The sequence below is a fragment of the Ahaetulla prasina genome, chromosome 2, assembly GCF_028640845.1.
Source record: "Ahaetulla prasina isolate Xishuangbanna chromosome 2, ASM2864084v1, whole genome shotgun sequence".
In the NCBI taxonomy this organism is placed as follows: Eukaryota; Metazoa; Chordata; class Lepidosauria; order Squamata; family Colubridae; genus Ahaetulla; species Ahaetulla prasina.
Genome location: NC_080540.1, coordinates 165242764 through 165260357, shown reverse-complemented (window position 1 = coordinate 165260357; position 17594 = coordinate 165242764). Strand labels below are relative to the sequence as shown.

The 17594-nt window shown below is 40.3% G+C and overlaps 1 protein-coding gene across 1 annotated transcript in view; it reads right to left on the bottom strand.

Moving 5' to 3' along the window:
* The window catches only part of COL2A1 (collagen type II alpha 1 chain), a 103057-nt gene that overhangs the window by 59985 nt on the left and 25478 nt on the right, over positions 1–17594 (bottom strand). Inside the window, exons 12-19 of the mRNA XM_058167985.1 lie at positions 15445–15498; positions 14792–14845; positions 14643–14696; positions 12707–12751; positions 11337–11390; positions 7968–8012; positions 5306–5359; positions 843–941 (exon numbers count right to left, since the gene is read on the bottom strand). Of these exons, the coding sequence (XP_058023968.1) occupies positions 843–941; positions 5306–5359; positions 7968–8012; positions 11337–11390; positions 12707–12751; positions 14643–14696; positions 14792–14845; positions 15445–15498 (459 nt within the window). The remainder of the gene's footprint in view (positions 1–842; positions 942–5305; positions 5360–7967; positions 8013–11336; positions 11391–12706; positions 12752–14642; positions 14697–14791; positions 14846–15444; positions 15499–17594) is intronic.

Below are 17594 nucleotides of genomic sequence, written 5' to 3'. Positions count from 1 at the left end.
AATGTGCAAATGTGTACATAACTGTGACTTTTCCACAAACCTTTGCAGGTAACTGTTAGCAGAAACTGGACGGAATACGTCGCACAGTCTCTGCATACTACATTTGGCTTTGAAGGACCAGATTAAAAAAATAAAACAAAACAAAACAAGGCACCATTCCAGCATTGAAATGTTGTGCACACTGCTGGAGGCTTATGAATTTAGAATTCAGAATCGTAAGGCAAATGGTAGGACAAATTTCTAGATACATACAGTAAACCTGAGTTTTAGCAGACTAATAGAAACAAAGAAGGGTCTGTTAAAGCAGAATGTTTGTTAGATTCAAAATAAATTTTAGATGTGTATCTTGTATACATTTTATGTAATCTTAACATGGGAATAGGATTTTATGCATATGTATTTTTCACATTTTATAAATTTTGCACAAATGTGCAAAATGACAGGTGAGACTTTATACACGCCTAAAGCTATACAGTGCATGGACAGATTTTTTCATGTTGCATCCAAAGTCCACTAAACTAAGGTCCATGAAAAGTGGGAGCATTTGCCAATTACAAACCAGAGTAATTTCTCCCACAAACTATGTCTGAGTCTATATGCATGCTCATTCACATACTAACAGCAGCAGGAACAGCCATTATTCCCAATCATCAGCTGATATCTAATCAAGCAGAAAGCAAGAAAAAAAATGTACATTGTGATCTCCTCCCTGCTTACATAGAAAATGGCCAAGGATTGTATGCAACCCATTGGTTGTAGATTGCCTATGTGTAAACTAAACCATCTTCACATCATCTAAAGATTCTGGATCTTGAACGTATTTTAAGAACCAGAGTACTTACTGGAGGTCCTGCAGGTCCCGGAGAACCAGGAGATCCAGATTCACCTCGAGAGCCTTGGGCACCCTCAGGGCCACGAGCACCAGTGGGACCAGCTTCACCCTGAATAGGTACAAAGAAAGGAATATGACTTACTACCACAAAAAAAAACCCCACCTCACACAGCAAAAATAAAGAGAAGGATGCAAAAAGGGCTGACCATGGAATTCAGATGACCCACCACCATTCCTATTTTGCCACTCAGAACTTCTCGTTGCAGAGGTAAGCATTTGAGGTTCTTTTCACTGGGTGGTTGAGAAGAGTTTAAGGGGCAGAATGACTGCCTTAAGGGGTCCTATGGAGATTCTTAGTCATCCAGGTTGTCTCAGTTCAAGAACCGATGAAACTTCTTGGATAAGAAGAGAAACGTCTTCAAGGAAAAGCAAAGAAAGTCCAGTTGCCTTTTGAAAAAGCACCTTTGGGGCTGCCTTAAGTCTTGCAAATGTTTAAGGCACTTCTTAAAACACCTAAAAACTCCCTCCTATGGGCGATGGCCTCACCATGGCTAAGACACTGAGCTTGTCGATCAGAAAGGTCAGTAGCTCGGCCGTTCAAATCCCTAGTACAGGTCTCCTGCCTGAGCAGGGGGCTGGACTAGATGACCTCCAAGGTCCCTTCCAACTCTGTTACTGTTACCCACCATTAGAGTATAATCCTCCATGTGGCTTGCATAGTCCAATAGAACTGATAGGCCCTGGAACTGATGGAAGTTACACACTTCCTGCAGCTGGACAATCAAAGGCTTTCCTGGGTCACACTACTAGTAAGAATTTAAATATCTTCAGGGGAAAAAAACCTACTAGATTCTTTGTGACCTGTAAGAATAATCAGGCTGTATCTTATAAGAAGAGCTTGCTGATTGCAACTTTGGGCCAATAGCTTTCCTTTCTATTTTCACCTATTTTCAGAACTTACATAATTGTCCTACGTTGGTTGCATTGTTCTGTAAAAGAGACCGCACTCAGATCTCACATTTCCTCTGTAAAGTGGTATAAAGCTGTGATGAATAAAGTGATATAAAGCTGGGACACAAATTTGGATACGCTGATGATTTGACCATAGCAGTGTAAGAAAAACTCATGGAAGTGGCAGACAGCCTCCTGTCCAAAGATCTTAAAACCTTGGGAAGATTCTTCACTCCTAGCACCAACAAAATGGTAAAGACACGCTTCCACTTTAACAAAAAGCTAGCACATGAAGCCCCGAAGATCTATTGAAACAACAATTTACTCCCCTGTAATCCCACCCAGAGTACCTTTGAGTAATATTGGACTGGACTCTCCCCTATAAGATACATTTAGTGCAGGGGTGAAATACTACAAGTTCGGTCCAGTTCAGATGAAAACTACCAGTTCAGGTGAACTGGTAGTAAAAAAAAGCTACGATCCGACGATCAGCTGTCCTGCGCGGTTTAATTTTGCTAGAAAGCAGGAAATCCTACTTTCTAGCGAAGCTAAACTGCGCGGCACAGCTGGTTCACCCCCCCCCCCACTGTTCTACTTACCTTCCCAAGCCTCCTTTAGGCATGTACTGTGCATAAGCTCGCGTGCAGCACGCACCAAATGGAGGCTTGGGAAAGTAAGTAGAACAGCGAGGGGGAGGGATCAGCTGTGCCGTGCGGTTTAGTTTTGCTAGAAAGCAGGACATCCTTTTATTTTATATATATATTATTTATATTTATTGTGCTTTACTAATCTAAGTGAAATGTTTATACTGCTAGTATGATATGCCATATGCTAAATAAATAAATAAGCAGTGATGCTCCCAATGTGAAATATTTCTTTACTGAAATAAAATAAAATAAGCAATCATAATAGACTACCATGGCTTCTGGACAATGATCTCTGATATTTTGGCCAAGGAGAGGAATTCTAAAACAAGCCTCAGATAAGAGGCAGGCTGGGGAGGGGAAAAAATACCCTGATTTTTTTGTGAGTAACTTGGACAATTAAAATCTTACTCCTTAAATTGCAAAACCCCAAATTGTGAAACTTGTTTTTTGGGTTTGTCCACTTCTTTCCCACCCCTCCTTTTTGGATTAGCTCAGTTCCTAAAGAGTTCTGGAGAATCTGAAAGCTTACACACTCTCGTGTTATTTCGTACCAAGTTTTTAGGCTTTTCCATTCTTGCTCCTCCCCCAATTCCCAAAGAAAGCACCATTCCTAAAATGCAAAATGCTAATATTCCTCTCCCCTCCCTCACCCCATCTTATTATCTCTGACATTCCCTTCAGAAGGATTCTTTTCTTCATCTTTTGTAACAAGGGCACTTTGTTAATGAAGAAGACCCATTGTTACTTCTTGTGGGATACTGCACAAGGGGCCTCATTTCCTACCATCTCCAGCTCCCCTCACACATATACAGATGGCCCCTTCACTGTCTAGTAACCCTAGAAACCAGTCCACTAGCAGATTAGCACACTAAAATCAGAAACCACGTGGTTTTGGGAGTTCCCAAGGGAAGGCCATTCTCTCCGGCTGTCTCTGTGTTTTCCCTCGCCCTAATGAGCCTTACAATAAGGAAATCTGTGAAGCTGAGCCAAGGCCCATAACATTATGATAGGTCTGGGGGCGGGCCGGTTTGATTCTCTGATTGCCTTGCCCCTTTAGCAAAATTCTGATTTCTGTTCAAAAGGCCACCTGGGCCAAATACTCAGAAATACTTGAAAAGAATATGAAATACACTGAGGAATGAAGATACTATTGAAAAAGTATTGTAGTGCACATAACAGAGCCACTAGTACACAGACAACAGAGTCTTCTCTTACAAGAGTTGATTCCATCTGAACACAGAAATGCCCAAGCATCTGCTAAATTCACAGTCAGCAATTTCTATGTCTGTTCTCAAACTGATGGTGAATGAATGTGTGAGTGGGAAGACCTATGGCAAGAGCAAAATTTAGCAGGAAATGGATAGATTTTTTTTCACCAGTGTATTTTTCAGCCTCAATTATTATTCCATTTGATAATCATTGCAATATAAATATTTCAACAAACTTTCCAGATAAGGAAGCAAATGGGAGAATTTCCCTCGATTTAAAACAAATTATTTTGACCTGTGGTCTTAAAATACATTATTAAGGAAAAGATAAAGGTTCCCCTCACACATACATGCTAGACGTTCCTGACTGTAGGGGGCGGTGCTGATCTCCATTTCTAAGCCGAAGAGCCAGCGCTGTCTGATGACAATTCCGTGGTCATGTAGCCGGCATGACTAAATACTGAAGGCATACAGAAAGCTGTTACCTTCCCACCAAGGTGGTCCCTATTTTTCTACTTGCATTTTTACATGCTTTCGAACTGCTAGGTTGGCAGAAGCTGGGACAAGTAATGGGAGCTCACTCCATTACGCAGCGCTAGGGATTCGAACCGCTGAACTGCCAACCTTTCTGATCTACAAGCTCAGCGTCTTAAACATATTAAATAATGGGCCTTAATTCTATTAAGGATATTCCCCCTACAAACAAAATCATCATTACTAAAAAAAGAATAAGTCTAAATTGGTTCATCTGTCACCAACTCAAAGGTCTTCACATTATCCTATACAGGATATTCACAAGCCTTACATTAGCCACTATTACAAGACATTTTCTAAAAGTCTTGAAAAATTCCCATGCCTGCTTTCTCCTTGTACTGTTTTCTTAGCTAGACTCATCGCTTTTCCATTTCACTGCAGCAAATTATGCACCCACAGAAAAAGATAAAACAGAACAAGACAGGACAAGATGGACTCACAAAATTTTCCAGTATAATCCATATTCCTTAAAATTCTCAGGCTGTCTGCCCCCAAAAGAAGTAATCCACAAAATCAAAAATGGGTCCTGAGAGATCTATTAATATAAATCCAGTCTATACAGATAGTCCTTGACTTACAACCACAATTGAGCCCAAAATTTCTGTTGTTAAATGAGACATTTGTTAAGCGAGTTTAGCCCCCTTTTATGACCTTTCTTGCTAAAGATGTTAAGTGAATCACTGCAGTTGATAATTTAGTAAGCCGGTTGTTAAGTGAATCTGGCTTCCCCATTGACTGTGCATGTCAGAAGGTCACAAAAGGGAATCACATGTCTTTGGGACACAGCTACGGTTATAAATATGAACCAATTACTAAACATCTAAATTTTGATCACATGATCATGGGGATGCTGCACTGTAAGTCACATTTTTTTTAGTGTTGTCATTTTGAATGGTCACTAAATGAACTGTGGTAAGCAAAGGACTACCTATACCTTCTTCTTTTTTAAAAAATTTTTTGAGGGAGATTAAATCTTTTTTCTTTTCCTTATTCTTCAGATGGATAAACTAATAAAAAGAATGAAAGAGGCACAGTGTCAAGTTAGCATAGTGGCATATAGAACACTGGGAAATGGATGCAATTTATGCTACACAATTGCAGAAACAATACTTTGGGTTTGAAGCATGACTTGCCTTTGCACCTGGAGCTCCTGGAAACCCTGGTCCACCAGAAGGGCCAACAGGTCCCTGAAAAAAAAGAAACAAAACAAGTGGCTTTAATGAGCTTGACAAAAAGCAGAACCGAATTCTTTTAAACATTTAGAATTTTGATGCTCGTTTAAACAGTTGTGTACTTCGCTCCTAAAATATAATAACTGAATTATCTAAATGTAGAGGTAGAACGTTGTAGCTGAACTGAGCTTCTCAATATACCGTAATTGTGGCTGAAACAAGTCTTTGGTCAAACTGAGACAAGAAATAAAGTTGCCTGATGTTTTTAATTACTCTTAGATTTAACAAAAAGAGCATGCAGCATCCTTCACTCTCCCAGTTCTCCATCTGTTCCAATTTTTTTTTTTTTGTATTTAGAAAAAAGGTGCTTATAATAATATAGAAAGGTTCAACAAGGAAAATGTTGATGTAATAGATGCTGTCTGGAGGGGGGAAAAGCACAAATCCAGAGCTGGGTAATATATTTATCATAATCAACTGAAAGGGTTGGATATTATTGAAATTTGAATTTGGAATCTGTGTCAGATCCAGTCTAGTTTCAAAGTATAAGATTGTTGTTGTTCCTTGTTTTTAACAAGCTACCTTCAAAGACAGCTTCTTCTTTTCTTCTCATGAGTTATTCATGAGATATTTCAATAAAAATTCAGGGAAGATTTATCAAGTTGGTTTATTTGATCAGGGCTAAAAGAGGAAAAAAGTCATATCTGCTTCCATTCCCAGATATTTTGTTGACAAGGAACATTTAATGAAGCTTGGGGGAAGTGAGATTATGTTATATTTAGAGATGGTGACAAGCTATTAAAATTGTTTTTTACTTGCTGGAATGAAGGGAGAGGGTACTCTTTTTCAGTTCTTTTTCTTTCTTTCTTTTTCACACTATTTTCTTTTTGTACTTTTGTGTTTGTATTTACTTTTATTTCTTTCATTTATAATTCTTAATAAAATTATTTGGGGAAAAGGAAGAATGAAATTGATACGAGTAACTGTTGCCAAATTCGACTGACTCATGAACAATCAGAGGTGGTCACCAAGTAATTATAAAATAATATTCCTTCAATACTAATTTACTGCAGTATTAACATTTTATAACTGTTCTTTATTCTGTAATAATGCTTTCTTCTTCCCAGTAAAAGAACTACTTTATAAAAGATGACTGTAAGTTAAAAAGCTTCTATGACACAGGTCAAGCGAGAGTAAAAAACATAAATCCATTTAAATGCTCAAAATATTAAATAGTATTTAATCAAATATTTGTTCCAAAAATCATTTCCGTCCCTGATTCTGAAGATCTGAGTATAATGTTTTACACTTCGAAAAAAATGTCATTATTCACATTTTCTTCCCTATGCCCTTTCTACTATCAAGTCAAACTGCTCCTCATTGTAAAACAAACAAAAAATCATCTATTTCTGTTTTTACCCCTTCGTTTACCACTCTGAAGTGGTATCTTATTAGGTATCTTTAATCTTTGCTAGAGCAATCTTATTCTTTGCAGCTTGCCTTAATATTCCTTAAAATTCCTCAGTCCCGCTGTGTCTGTTCAAAAGGAAAATGTCCAAATTGTTGCTGCTTTGATCATCAGGCATCTTCCTCAGATATCTACAGTAGTTTTCCATCTCCTCACATCCCAATTCTAGTTTTTCTCAGCTGCAGTGACCACTGGTGTACATGTGTGTAAATGTGTGACACAATAATAGGCACAGTATTGCATCATGCATATATAAAAGGGGCAGGCCTTCAAGTGCAATGCCACATTGGCCATTTTACAGATTTTGATATCCTTGTAGATACCTATACTTGATCCTCAACCTTGCCCTACTTTGTCTTCCTACACTGTTTCCCATTTTTGCAGGCTCTTCTCCTTCTCTAACTGTACCATCAATCAGTGTGCAGAAGTCTCTTGTTTTCTCGGGTTAGATAAAAATATTCATATGAAAACAGGACTTCTCATCATTTTTTTTATACCTGGGAGAGCTGCTCCTGTTTCCTCCAGCTTTCACAATTTGCGTGAAAGATATATGCCTCAGAGTTTGTTTCCCTGCTCCTTTAACAATCATTATAGTTTGTCACGGAGTCAGCCAGATGTTCAGATCGGATTTGGCATTTTTATCCAACTATTGAGTCCTTCCCAAGGAGCTGGGATAGGCAGATGTTGATACTTGATGGCATTAAAGGTATTGCTGCAGAATATAAGCTGTTCTGACTAAAGCTGCCTTTTGCAATTGACGGATGGTAAGTTTGTAATTTTGATGGGGTTCAAGTGCCGTCTGTTTTGGGAATTGTACCCAAGACACCTATTACTATCATTATCGCTGTTATTATGAAAACACCATATATATATTTTTTAATCTTTTAAATACCACCCTATTTTTTTCACCTTTTTTGCAAAGCTTTCATCTTAATTCTGAAACAAAGCATGAGTATTTGTATTCAGATTGTACTCTTTGATATAAAGGATAGGTTTTACAATATTACGTGGTTGTCTTTCATGACATCACTGGTATAACCGAGGAGAGGGTTTTATTTTTTTAGAAAAGTTAGATCATATGATTATAATAATGATAAATGTAAACAGCACAATCATTTTCCAGAAGGGGAAAAATTAAAATACTTAATTACTTACCGGTGGACCAGCTGGACCAGGGAGACCATCATTACCACGAGCACCCTGTGTGAACAAAATACTGACTCAGAAAAGTATAATTCGTCATACAACAGTATAGTTATATTTGGAGTTTTGCTGCCAAATGGATTTGGAATTTCAAGCAAATCTTTAGCTATCTAATAGCTGCCCTACTGCCTTTTTCTTCATCAGTACACTAACATCTTTCTCTGAACAGTTGGAGGCATGCCAGGAAACCAAGGGGGAGAAAAAGGAAGAAGAAATATGCTACATGAGGAGAAATCTGCTCATATACTGCTCTAACTCATTTTGCCTGAAGGCAAAATGGAGTATGTAAGAAGGTACTGTGTTTCTCCGAAAATAAGACCCTGTCTTATATTTCTTTGAACCTTGAAATAAACGCTTGGCCTTATTGCCATGTGCTCAAAAGCCTAATTGGGCTTATTATCAGTGGATGTCTTATTTTGGGGGAAACAGGGTACATGCTCATGAGAATACTAGTAATGAAAAGATATTTGAGGCTCGCTCCTACAACTTCCCAGTTTTGGAGGCATGCAACAGCTGGAATAAAAAGGGTCTAAATTAGCTTTCTTTAAATTTCAAGTTAGATATGCTACAGTTCTATATAATTCTTCTAGAAAAATTCTGGTTTTTAATCATCTATGTCTTTGGTTCACAAGAGAAATAGGAAGATCATACTACCCTTGAAAAAAATCATGGCAACAACAACATCCTTCAATTTTAGGACATCTGAGTCATATCTATGGCTATTCCTTGAACAACGGGTTTTAGAAAAAAATGTACTTTTCTACAGGACTATAGTTCTAATCTCACACAATCCCAGAACTTGAGCAGGGCCTCTTGTGAGGAGTCCTTCTCAGCAGCTAATGGGTTGACATTCCTGCCCTCCTGTAACTAAAGACTAATTGCTTGGCCTTGTTGCTCCTGTCTCAGGCAATGGACCAGGAAAACAAATGGAAAGGTGAAGCCGAAGGGTCACGTGACTCTCCTCAGCACAATCCAAAGACCTCAAGGGGATGCCATCAAAGGAATTAAAGCAAAACGAAAAGCATGCCTCCTTCACATGCCCCCCCTTCAATTATAGTAAAAAACTAAGTTTGTGCAAACATAACTCCTTAAAGGATTAACCACTCAGATAACTCAGAAGAGCTTTTGATAAGACCATTCTGTCTGTGGCTTCAAAGAGCAAACCTAGAGGATCGCTCAATTGCAAACAAAACATCTTATTGAATGATTTGCTTAGGCCTAGTTGAAACCTCTTTTAAACATCCCAACTTTGTAGTTTGACTAAAATTATTTGCTTTCTCCTTCAAAAGTTTATGTTCCCCTATTCTGAAGTGGAACTATTTTAAAAATGTGTTGGTTGTTGCTTTAACAATTACCATTAAAAATCTTTTTTTTCTCTCCACCACAAGTGTAAACTATATTTGGTGAGCAGTAAGAAACTTATAAAAACTACAGTGATGACAAAATAGTCACCAGGAAATTACCTTCCTGTTGCCAAGACTCATGTAGTGGCAAAACCAAGGAAACAAGAATGACATAGATTTTAGGAATCTATATTTAATGCTATACTGGGGTAAAAACAGGATAGGTTTTCAAGAATCACCTCCCATCCTCAAATATATTGCAGTCAGTCAGTAAAAACAAAATCTATTTTCATCCCCAACTTCTCTCAAATCAGGACTATTCATTTATTCTGAGATGAACCAAGTATCTTGTCCCTCACTTTCCCTCAATCTCTTACATCTCCTCAATATGATGGATTTAAATTTAATCATAGAAAACGGTAAATCCTACTTTTTCCTACTACTGGAAATCTGGACTTACTACTATTGAGTAACTTGATTACTTCAGCTCCTTCATTTCTTCAACATTTCAAATCTGTACAAATAAATAATCTGGAACCAGAGCCAAAAACAGTCCTGCTGAGTTTTATAATGGCCATTAGAGAAATTTTACAATGTGATTAAAAAAAAAAGCCAAAGGAGATTTCAAGCAATGTTTAGTACAGTGACAAATGAGGGATCACATCTTTTTGAGATGTGAAATGGACCAAGGGGAGAGTTTATTTGACTTACAGCTCTGTAAAAATAGGTGCACCTGAAACTCAACTTTGTTTTGCATTGTACTTACAGTACATTGCAGAATTTATCCACTGACATTAGACAAATCACAATTTCTCAAACTAATTGGCTAGGCAAAGTTTTTGAGAAGATCAAAAAGAATGGACCATGTATGTCTTCATATGCTCCTTGGAGAAAGAACAGGGCAAGAACAAAAAAAGCAAATATATGAAATAAGTCTGTTCTAATAACTTTTTACAGAGAAATCTTTTCTATTCTCCAATCAATGTGTTAATCCTATAACTATATTATTTTTGTGCCTTTGAATCAAAGTTGACTCCTGCTAACTGCCTGGACAAGTCCCAACAGTTTTCTTGGTAAGGTTTTTGGGAAATGGTTTGCTCTTGTCTCCTTCCTAGGGCTGAAAGAAAGTGGCTGGCCCAAAGTCACTCAATTGGTTTTGTACCTAAGGTGGAACTAGAACCCATGGTCTCCCATTTTCTAACCTGATGCCTTAACCACTATATAAGCTCTCTACTAATCCTGTAAAATCTGAGATTAAGCATTTGCAGGTAAATTCAAATTTACAGCTACATTGCTATTTTATTCTCCTGCCTTCCAGAAATTGCTTCTAGAATCATTAACCTAGAAGCTGTACTTCAAAAGGCAACCCTCACTACATGTTACTTCCATAATCTTGCGCTACGTGGTACTTAAGGAAAGGCAGGTGGAAAGAAGAAGGGAAGGAAGAGGAAGGAAGACCTCAATGCATTGGCTTTTCTTTTATTGCAGCCTTCCTCAGTCTGGGCAACTTCCGATGTCCTTTCTAAACAGCCCAATCATTTCTGAGAATTTAGGTCCACACAACTAGAAGGTGCCCAAGACAGGTTTAGCACAAAATTTAATCCTATATTTGAGGTCCAGACTACAAGGTAATTAAAACTACACAAATGTTTCCCTTTAATTAACACTGCTTTTGTACAGCTTCACTATTCGTGGCACAGTAAATACTACGATCCTTATCCTAAGGTATATTATGTGTGCTTTGTGTGCACAGCCACCATAGTCCTACATTAAGTTTCCTTCATCCTTTACATTAGGAAGATATACCATTAGTCTGGGAGACTGAATTGGCCGCAGTGAATAAGACGGCAATTGTAAAGAGGGGAGGGATTTTCTGCTGAAGGTATGGGTATGTGTATACATTCTGTAGTGTAAAAAGTGTCCAAGCAACATATCCAGGGGACAAGATTTCTAACGTTCAAATTATGCTGATACTTACAGCAGCACCAGAGGGGCCAGGACGACCTCTTTCACCTGGAAGGCCACGGGGACCCTAAGGAATAGTAGAAGCGAAATTTAAAAAGGTATTACAGCCCTACTGTCCTTCAAGACATCATCTGAAAACTAATATCCTGTGTGTTCTATCTTCCAGTTCACCGACACTGGACCGAATTCACACAGGCCATGGTAGATGTGCAAACGCCCTCTATACCAGGAGTCTCCAACCTTGGTCCCTTTAAGACTTGTGGACTGCAACTCCCAGAGTACCTCAGCTTTGCTGGCTGAGGGACTCTGGGAGTTGAAGTCCACAAGTCTTAAAGGGACCAAAGTTGGAGACCCCTGCTCTATACCATTGTTGAATTGCGACTGAGGGGCCAAAACACAAACTATTCAACATATAGTGGCAGAGTGCCCAAAAAGAGTCTATAATGGAGACTTTGCTGATTCCCTGGCTGTGACTAATGAAGAAAAAAATTGTAACTGTAATCTAGAAATATTTTAGATTTTATATTTCGTATTTTGTATGTTTATCTCTTTTGTTTTTATCAAAATATGATGTGAAAGGGCCATGCAATAAGTAATAATAATAATTCACCAATGAAATGCCTACTAGGATATACAAGCAAGAGATGCAGTGAGAGAGATCTGAATACTGTCGGATTCTACTGTTTGTGTGTATGCATTTTCCACAAATGATACTGTGCATGAGTACACATATGCGGTGACTAAGGAAACATGGATAGGAAACTACTTTACATGAGAATTCTAACCTGTGTCATCTAGATTTCATGGAACTCAAAATGTAAATGTAGTTTGTTTGCATTAACCTATGGGGATGCAAAGAAGGGATATGTAGATAGACAAAGTATGCTCTATATCAGGGTGTCAAACTTGCAGGGTCAGGTGCAGAGGTGGGTTTCAGCAGGTTCTGACCAGTTCTGGAGAACCGGTAGTGGAAATTTTGAATAGTTCGGAGAACTGGAAGTAAAAATTCTGACTGGCTCCGCCCCCATCTAGTCTCTGCCTCCCAAGTCCCAGCTGATTGGGAGGAAATGGAGATTTTGCAGTAACCTTCCCCTGCCATGCCCACCAAGCCACACCCACCAAGCCACGCCACGCCCACCAAGCCACACCCACAGAACTGGTAGTAAAAAAATTTGAAACCCACCACTGGTCACGTGACATATCAGGACTTTTTTTCCCCTTTGCTAAACCGGGTGGGGGTGGGGCCAGCTTGTGACACATCCAGCCCACGGGCCGCGAGTTTGACATCCCTGCTCTATATGGATAATCAGACATGGACAATGGCCAACCTACAATGTTGATGTTGTGATAACGATTAAAAATAACTGAGCAATAGATCCTCACCATAGGACCAGGAGAACCATTCTCCCCAGAAGATCCAGCTTCACCCTAGAGAAAAAAGAAACAATGGTAAACTAGACATCTGTGTCATCAAACAGTCCAAGGTAAAACAGATTGGGACATCGTGGTTGGCCTCAGCTGCAAAATCATTACTATCTTTCACATCCAGGGAACACTAGAGGGCAATTCACAAGCATGGAAAACACATCAATAGCTAACTGATGGCTGGGCATTTCAACACATCTTCATTAGAGGATGCCCTATAGCTATTAGATTCTGTAAGAGGTGAATCAGTTCCAGCTTGGTACCAAAAGCTTGGTACCAAGTTAGTCATCTTTTTATGACACTTAATCACTCTTCAGGGAGTACAGGGAGTTTTCTTTAGTGATCATAATTGGGTTCTGCAACTCAGTCATTAAGCAAAGTAATTGCTAAGTGAAACCAACGCGGTGCTTATCTTACTTCAGCTTTCCTTTGCTTTCCTTTGCTAAGATCGTAAATGTGAACACTGGTTTCAAAGTCACTTTTTCATCACAGTCAGAACTGTGGATGGTAGTTAAATCAGGCAGTTGCTAAACAAGGGCTACCTGAGGTGAATTATCTTGCTGCAAAAGAACTCCAGTTTTCTAGAATTGGAAGTTACTGAGGTGGAATGGGCTCTGGATTCCCTGGAGGGAGATTCTATATTCCAGAGGAGCAAAATTTAGATAGTTGGGTTGGGAGGTAAGAGGTCAAGACAGTTCCTCCTCCCTTGAAGTTCTCAGAATATATTTTTGATGATGCAAATAGTTTCCTTTAGTTTGGTGAGATTTCTGCAGATGAGGAACTATAAGGGAAACTGCTTAGAAGAAACTCAGCATGTTTTTCTTGGGTTTTGGAGCCTGACAGTTATTTTGCATAAGCAATTAAACGAGTATCAACTGTCAACTGTTCAAAAGTATCAACTGTTCGAAATATTAATCAGTGGAACAGCTTGCCTTCAGAAGTTGTGAGTGCTTCATCACTGGAGGTGTTTAAGAAGAAACTGGACAAATCACTTGTCTGAAATGATAGGGTCTCCCGCTTGAGCAGGGGGTTGGACTGGAAGATCTCCAAGGTCCCTTCCAGCTCTATTCTGATTGATTGATTGATTGATTGATTGATTGATTGTCTGATTATCACAGTATAAAGTAGGACCTATGTGTCCTGGGAATCCTCCTGCATATTCCTTCATAATGCAGGTGTCTTAATATACACTACCAATTAAGATGAATAGGATGGCTAGAGATATCATAATGCAATGTGTAAGTGACATCACAGAGGTTAGCAAAAGGAACACCAACTGGTGGCCATAAAATACCGTAATACATCTACAGTATAAGTACGCAGTGTATCAATATGGCATAAGTAATATAATCATGATTTAACTGTTTTCCAATAACAGTTTTTTCTGGATAGTTTAAAAAGTGAAAACAAATGTAAAATTTCTTTTAAAAATGTTTTTATAGAAGTAGAGGTTGATTACCAGTCTCATTGTTTATAGTGTCTGATTTGTAAAACTAGCCATATCTGGTGAACTGATATCTGTATCAGTAGAAAACAGCATCACTCCCTTTTAACAGGGAGTGTTTCTCCCTTCTATAATAACCTTATATGCTTCCTTTCATGGAACTTCCTTGGGGGAAAAAAATCTAAAAGCAAAATGGCAGCAGAACTTGTTTTTCTATCAAATGAATTTCAATCTAGGAATGGTTAATATTGCTTTTCCTGCCTGCAACCATTGGATTCAACGTAATTGAAGCTTCCCTTTTAAAAAGTAGGAATTGATAAGTTATAATTTAATATTTGGGAATGGGAGGGAAATGAATTAAATGCATAAATAAATGTAAGCTTAACAATATGCTAAAAAATAGTAGGGTTTTCACCAATCATATCTTAGGTTGGGAGTTCTTGGTCCTACCTTAGCACCTGGAGCACCAGCTTCACCTTTAGAGCCATCTAAACCAGGATATCCCTAGAAGAGAGAGAGAGAGAAAGAGAGAGAAACATAGGGATCAATTCAGAATTAAATTAAAATTTAAAATGCTTATCTGCAAAATGCAAACTTACTCTGTGACCTTTGACACCAGGAAGACCTGGGGTCCCAGGGAAACCTCGAGCACCCTAAATTTAAATGAGAAATTAATTGGTTAAAAAAAATAGACACCTTTTCTAAAACACACATGCAACGATTCCTACATTGCTACTAACTTCATAAAAGTACAATATCTACAAAAGCTAAAGGAAAAACTGGGTTTCTAATTCAATAGTCATTTACATAGAGCCTAGATCAGTTGAACCCACAGATGTTTATCATAATAGAAGAAAACAAAGTCTGTCAAAAAAAGGGCCTTTATAATCCTTCGTTTGTTTCTCAATCTGATTATTTTCATCATTAAAGGGAAGGTAGGAATATTTTACTAGCTCTCTGTTATTTACTTCCTCCTTTTAGCATCCTGATTTAACATCAGTCCTTTTCACTTTAGGATATACAGAATTACAGTGCTGCAGTAAAGGTACCCAAAAATCAGGGTGTTAGTACTGCCCACTTAGCATCATGAAGGTTGCAATTTTCAGCCTGTCACCAGGAAGAGAAAATAAAGACACTTTGGCTCCAAAGACTATAATTTTATACTGTGCCTCTTATAACCTGTAAGATAAAATTGGAGGATTGTGGTTTCTGAATCTAACTATCTATACTGATATGGAGGACACAGCCATACCTGAGGTCCAGGTAAGCCACGCTCTCCTGATTTGCCAGGTTTGCCAGCTTCACCCTGAAAAAAACAAAACAAAATGGATGCAATTTTAATTAGGAAGGATCCCATTTACACAAAATATATCACCAAAAAAGTGGATAAGACTCTGCTTGGCTGGGCCTGATCTATGATAAAGTCCAGCATTCTATTGTCAAAATATTGCAAACAGAAAGAAAATCTTTATTTTTAAAAATACGGGATATGTTTTTCCTTGCATAAAGAGAAATACAGAAGAATCAGACAACCCTTGACTTTTCTTCCTCCGTCTCAAGAGCCCCAAAATTAGATAAGGTATCATTTTTAAATGAAAAAGAACTAAATTTAGACCCTCATCACTTCAATGTTTCGGCTGGATATTTTCCCTTTGTATATGCTTAACAGTTCATTCTTAAATATATATATGTATATTGTATGTTCAGAAGCAGATCAGTGCCATGGAATTGTCTATTTCAGGGTCACGCAATTGGGGCATTCTAAATGTCAATTCCATAGTATGAGTGTACCTGTGTATGTACTGTACATATGATGGACAAACAGAACCTGGAACAAAATAGTGCTATGTGGGGGATTCCTGGCTGGGAGTGGGGGACAGTCATGTCCCTTTTCACTTAATTCTTGTCTCGCTATTAGCTTTCTGGGTTGTTTTTTTCTTCTCAACAGCTGATCAGCCAGTAAACATTCTCTGTTAATGAACGGTTAGGGCAGGGGTGTCCAAACTATGGCCCGCGGGCCAACTGCGGCCCGCGGGTCAGTTTTTATTGGCCCGCAGCAAATTCTGAAAATATAATTGAATATGGCCCGCACATGGCGCTTGAGCTCAACTCTGTAAAACCCCGTTAGCATCCCCTGAACACGCTGGCCAGCCCTGCCCCCCCTTCCCCAAGCAGGGCAAGGTCAGGGCAGGGGCCCCACTCCCCTGTGCGGGACCCCCGGACCCCGCAAGCTCCTTACACAACCGCTCGGCCTGGGTCGGGTCTGCGCGCAGGGCGGGCGATTGGCATTCCCACGCGGGCTCCACATGCTCGCTGGCTGGCTGGCTGGCGCGGCCCTCACCCACCCACCTCCCCGCCCCCCACCCCACCCCACTCGGGCGGGCGGGCGTGCTTCAGCCGCCCGCATTAGGCTCCGTTACAGCCTGGCAACTCCCTCCCTGCGCAAAGCCGGAGCGGCTGCCAACGGCTCCATTAGCCGCGAAGCAGCAGCGAAGGCGAGCCGGTGTCGGCCGCGGCTGAGTACCTGGCATCCCGCCTGCCTCCCGCGGGCCGCCCCCTCGCCCTTCGCCGGTGCCGGATGGGCAGAGGATGAGGAGAGATGGGCCAAGCTTGGGTACACCATCCTCGGCCGGAGCCAGCAGTACCAGCCCGCCGCATCTGACCTGTGAGTTCGGCCGCGGGCATCCCTGCGCGGAGTTGGGAGACTTCGGGGGAATTGGAGGAAGGGGCAGAGGAGGAGGAGGAAGGGACGCCCGCAGGACCAAGACTGGGAGCAGCCTCGTCCGGAGGGGGTGGGTGGGAGCCGGCAGGGAGGAAGGGAGGCGGGTCGGAGCCTCCGCGAGCGAGGTGACTTAAGCAAGGCAAGGAAGGAGTTGGGGAGACGCGGCGTGGAAGAACAAAAGGATTTGCTTGAGGTGGGGATGGGGACTGAAGGGGGGTGGGCAGCTAGCAGCCCGCGCCACTTTTCCCCGCCAGTCAAGAACGCGCCGCGCAAGAGGCAGCAAGGAAAAAAAGTTTTCCCGTAGGCAAAAAGATGACACGGGACGCGGATTGCCGCCTGGAGCTGTCACGTGGCCCAGGTGGCCAGGGACGCCTTCCCACGCAGACCAGGGTCGCTCTAAAGCGGCCTGGAGAGACCCACTTGGGCGCGCGGTCAAGAAAATCAAGAAAAAAAGTATTGTACGTTACTTCCTTTATCAATCACCTTGCTGACATTTGCAAAGAAAAGTATAATCAAAAAGTATAAAACAGTAGTCCGTAGTGCAATTTTGTGACTGGATCAATTGAGGTGCCACTGAAGGTGTCTTCTTACTCTTGGTCTACAGAAGCCACCTTCTGAGGTCACACCAGGGTCTCTGAACATGGGTTTTTGTAAGGCTGACACAGGGCTGATAGCGGGAA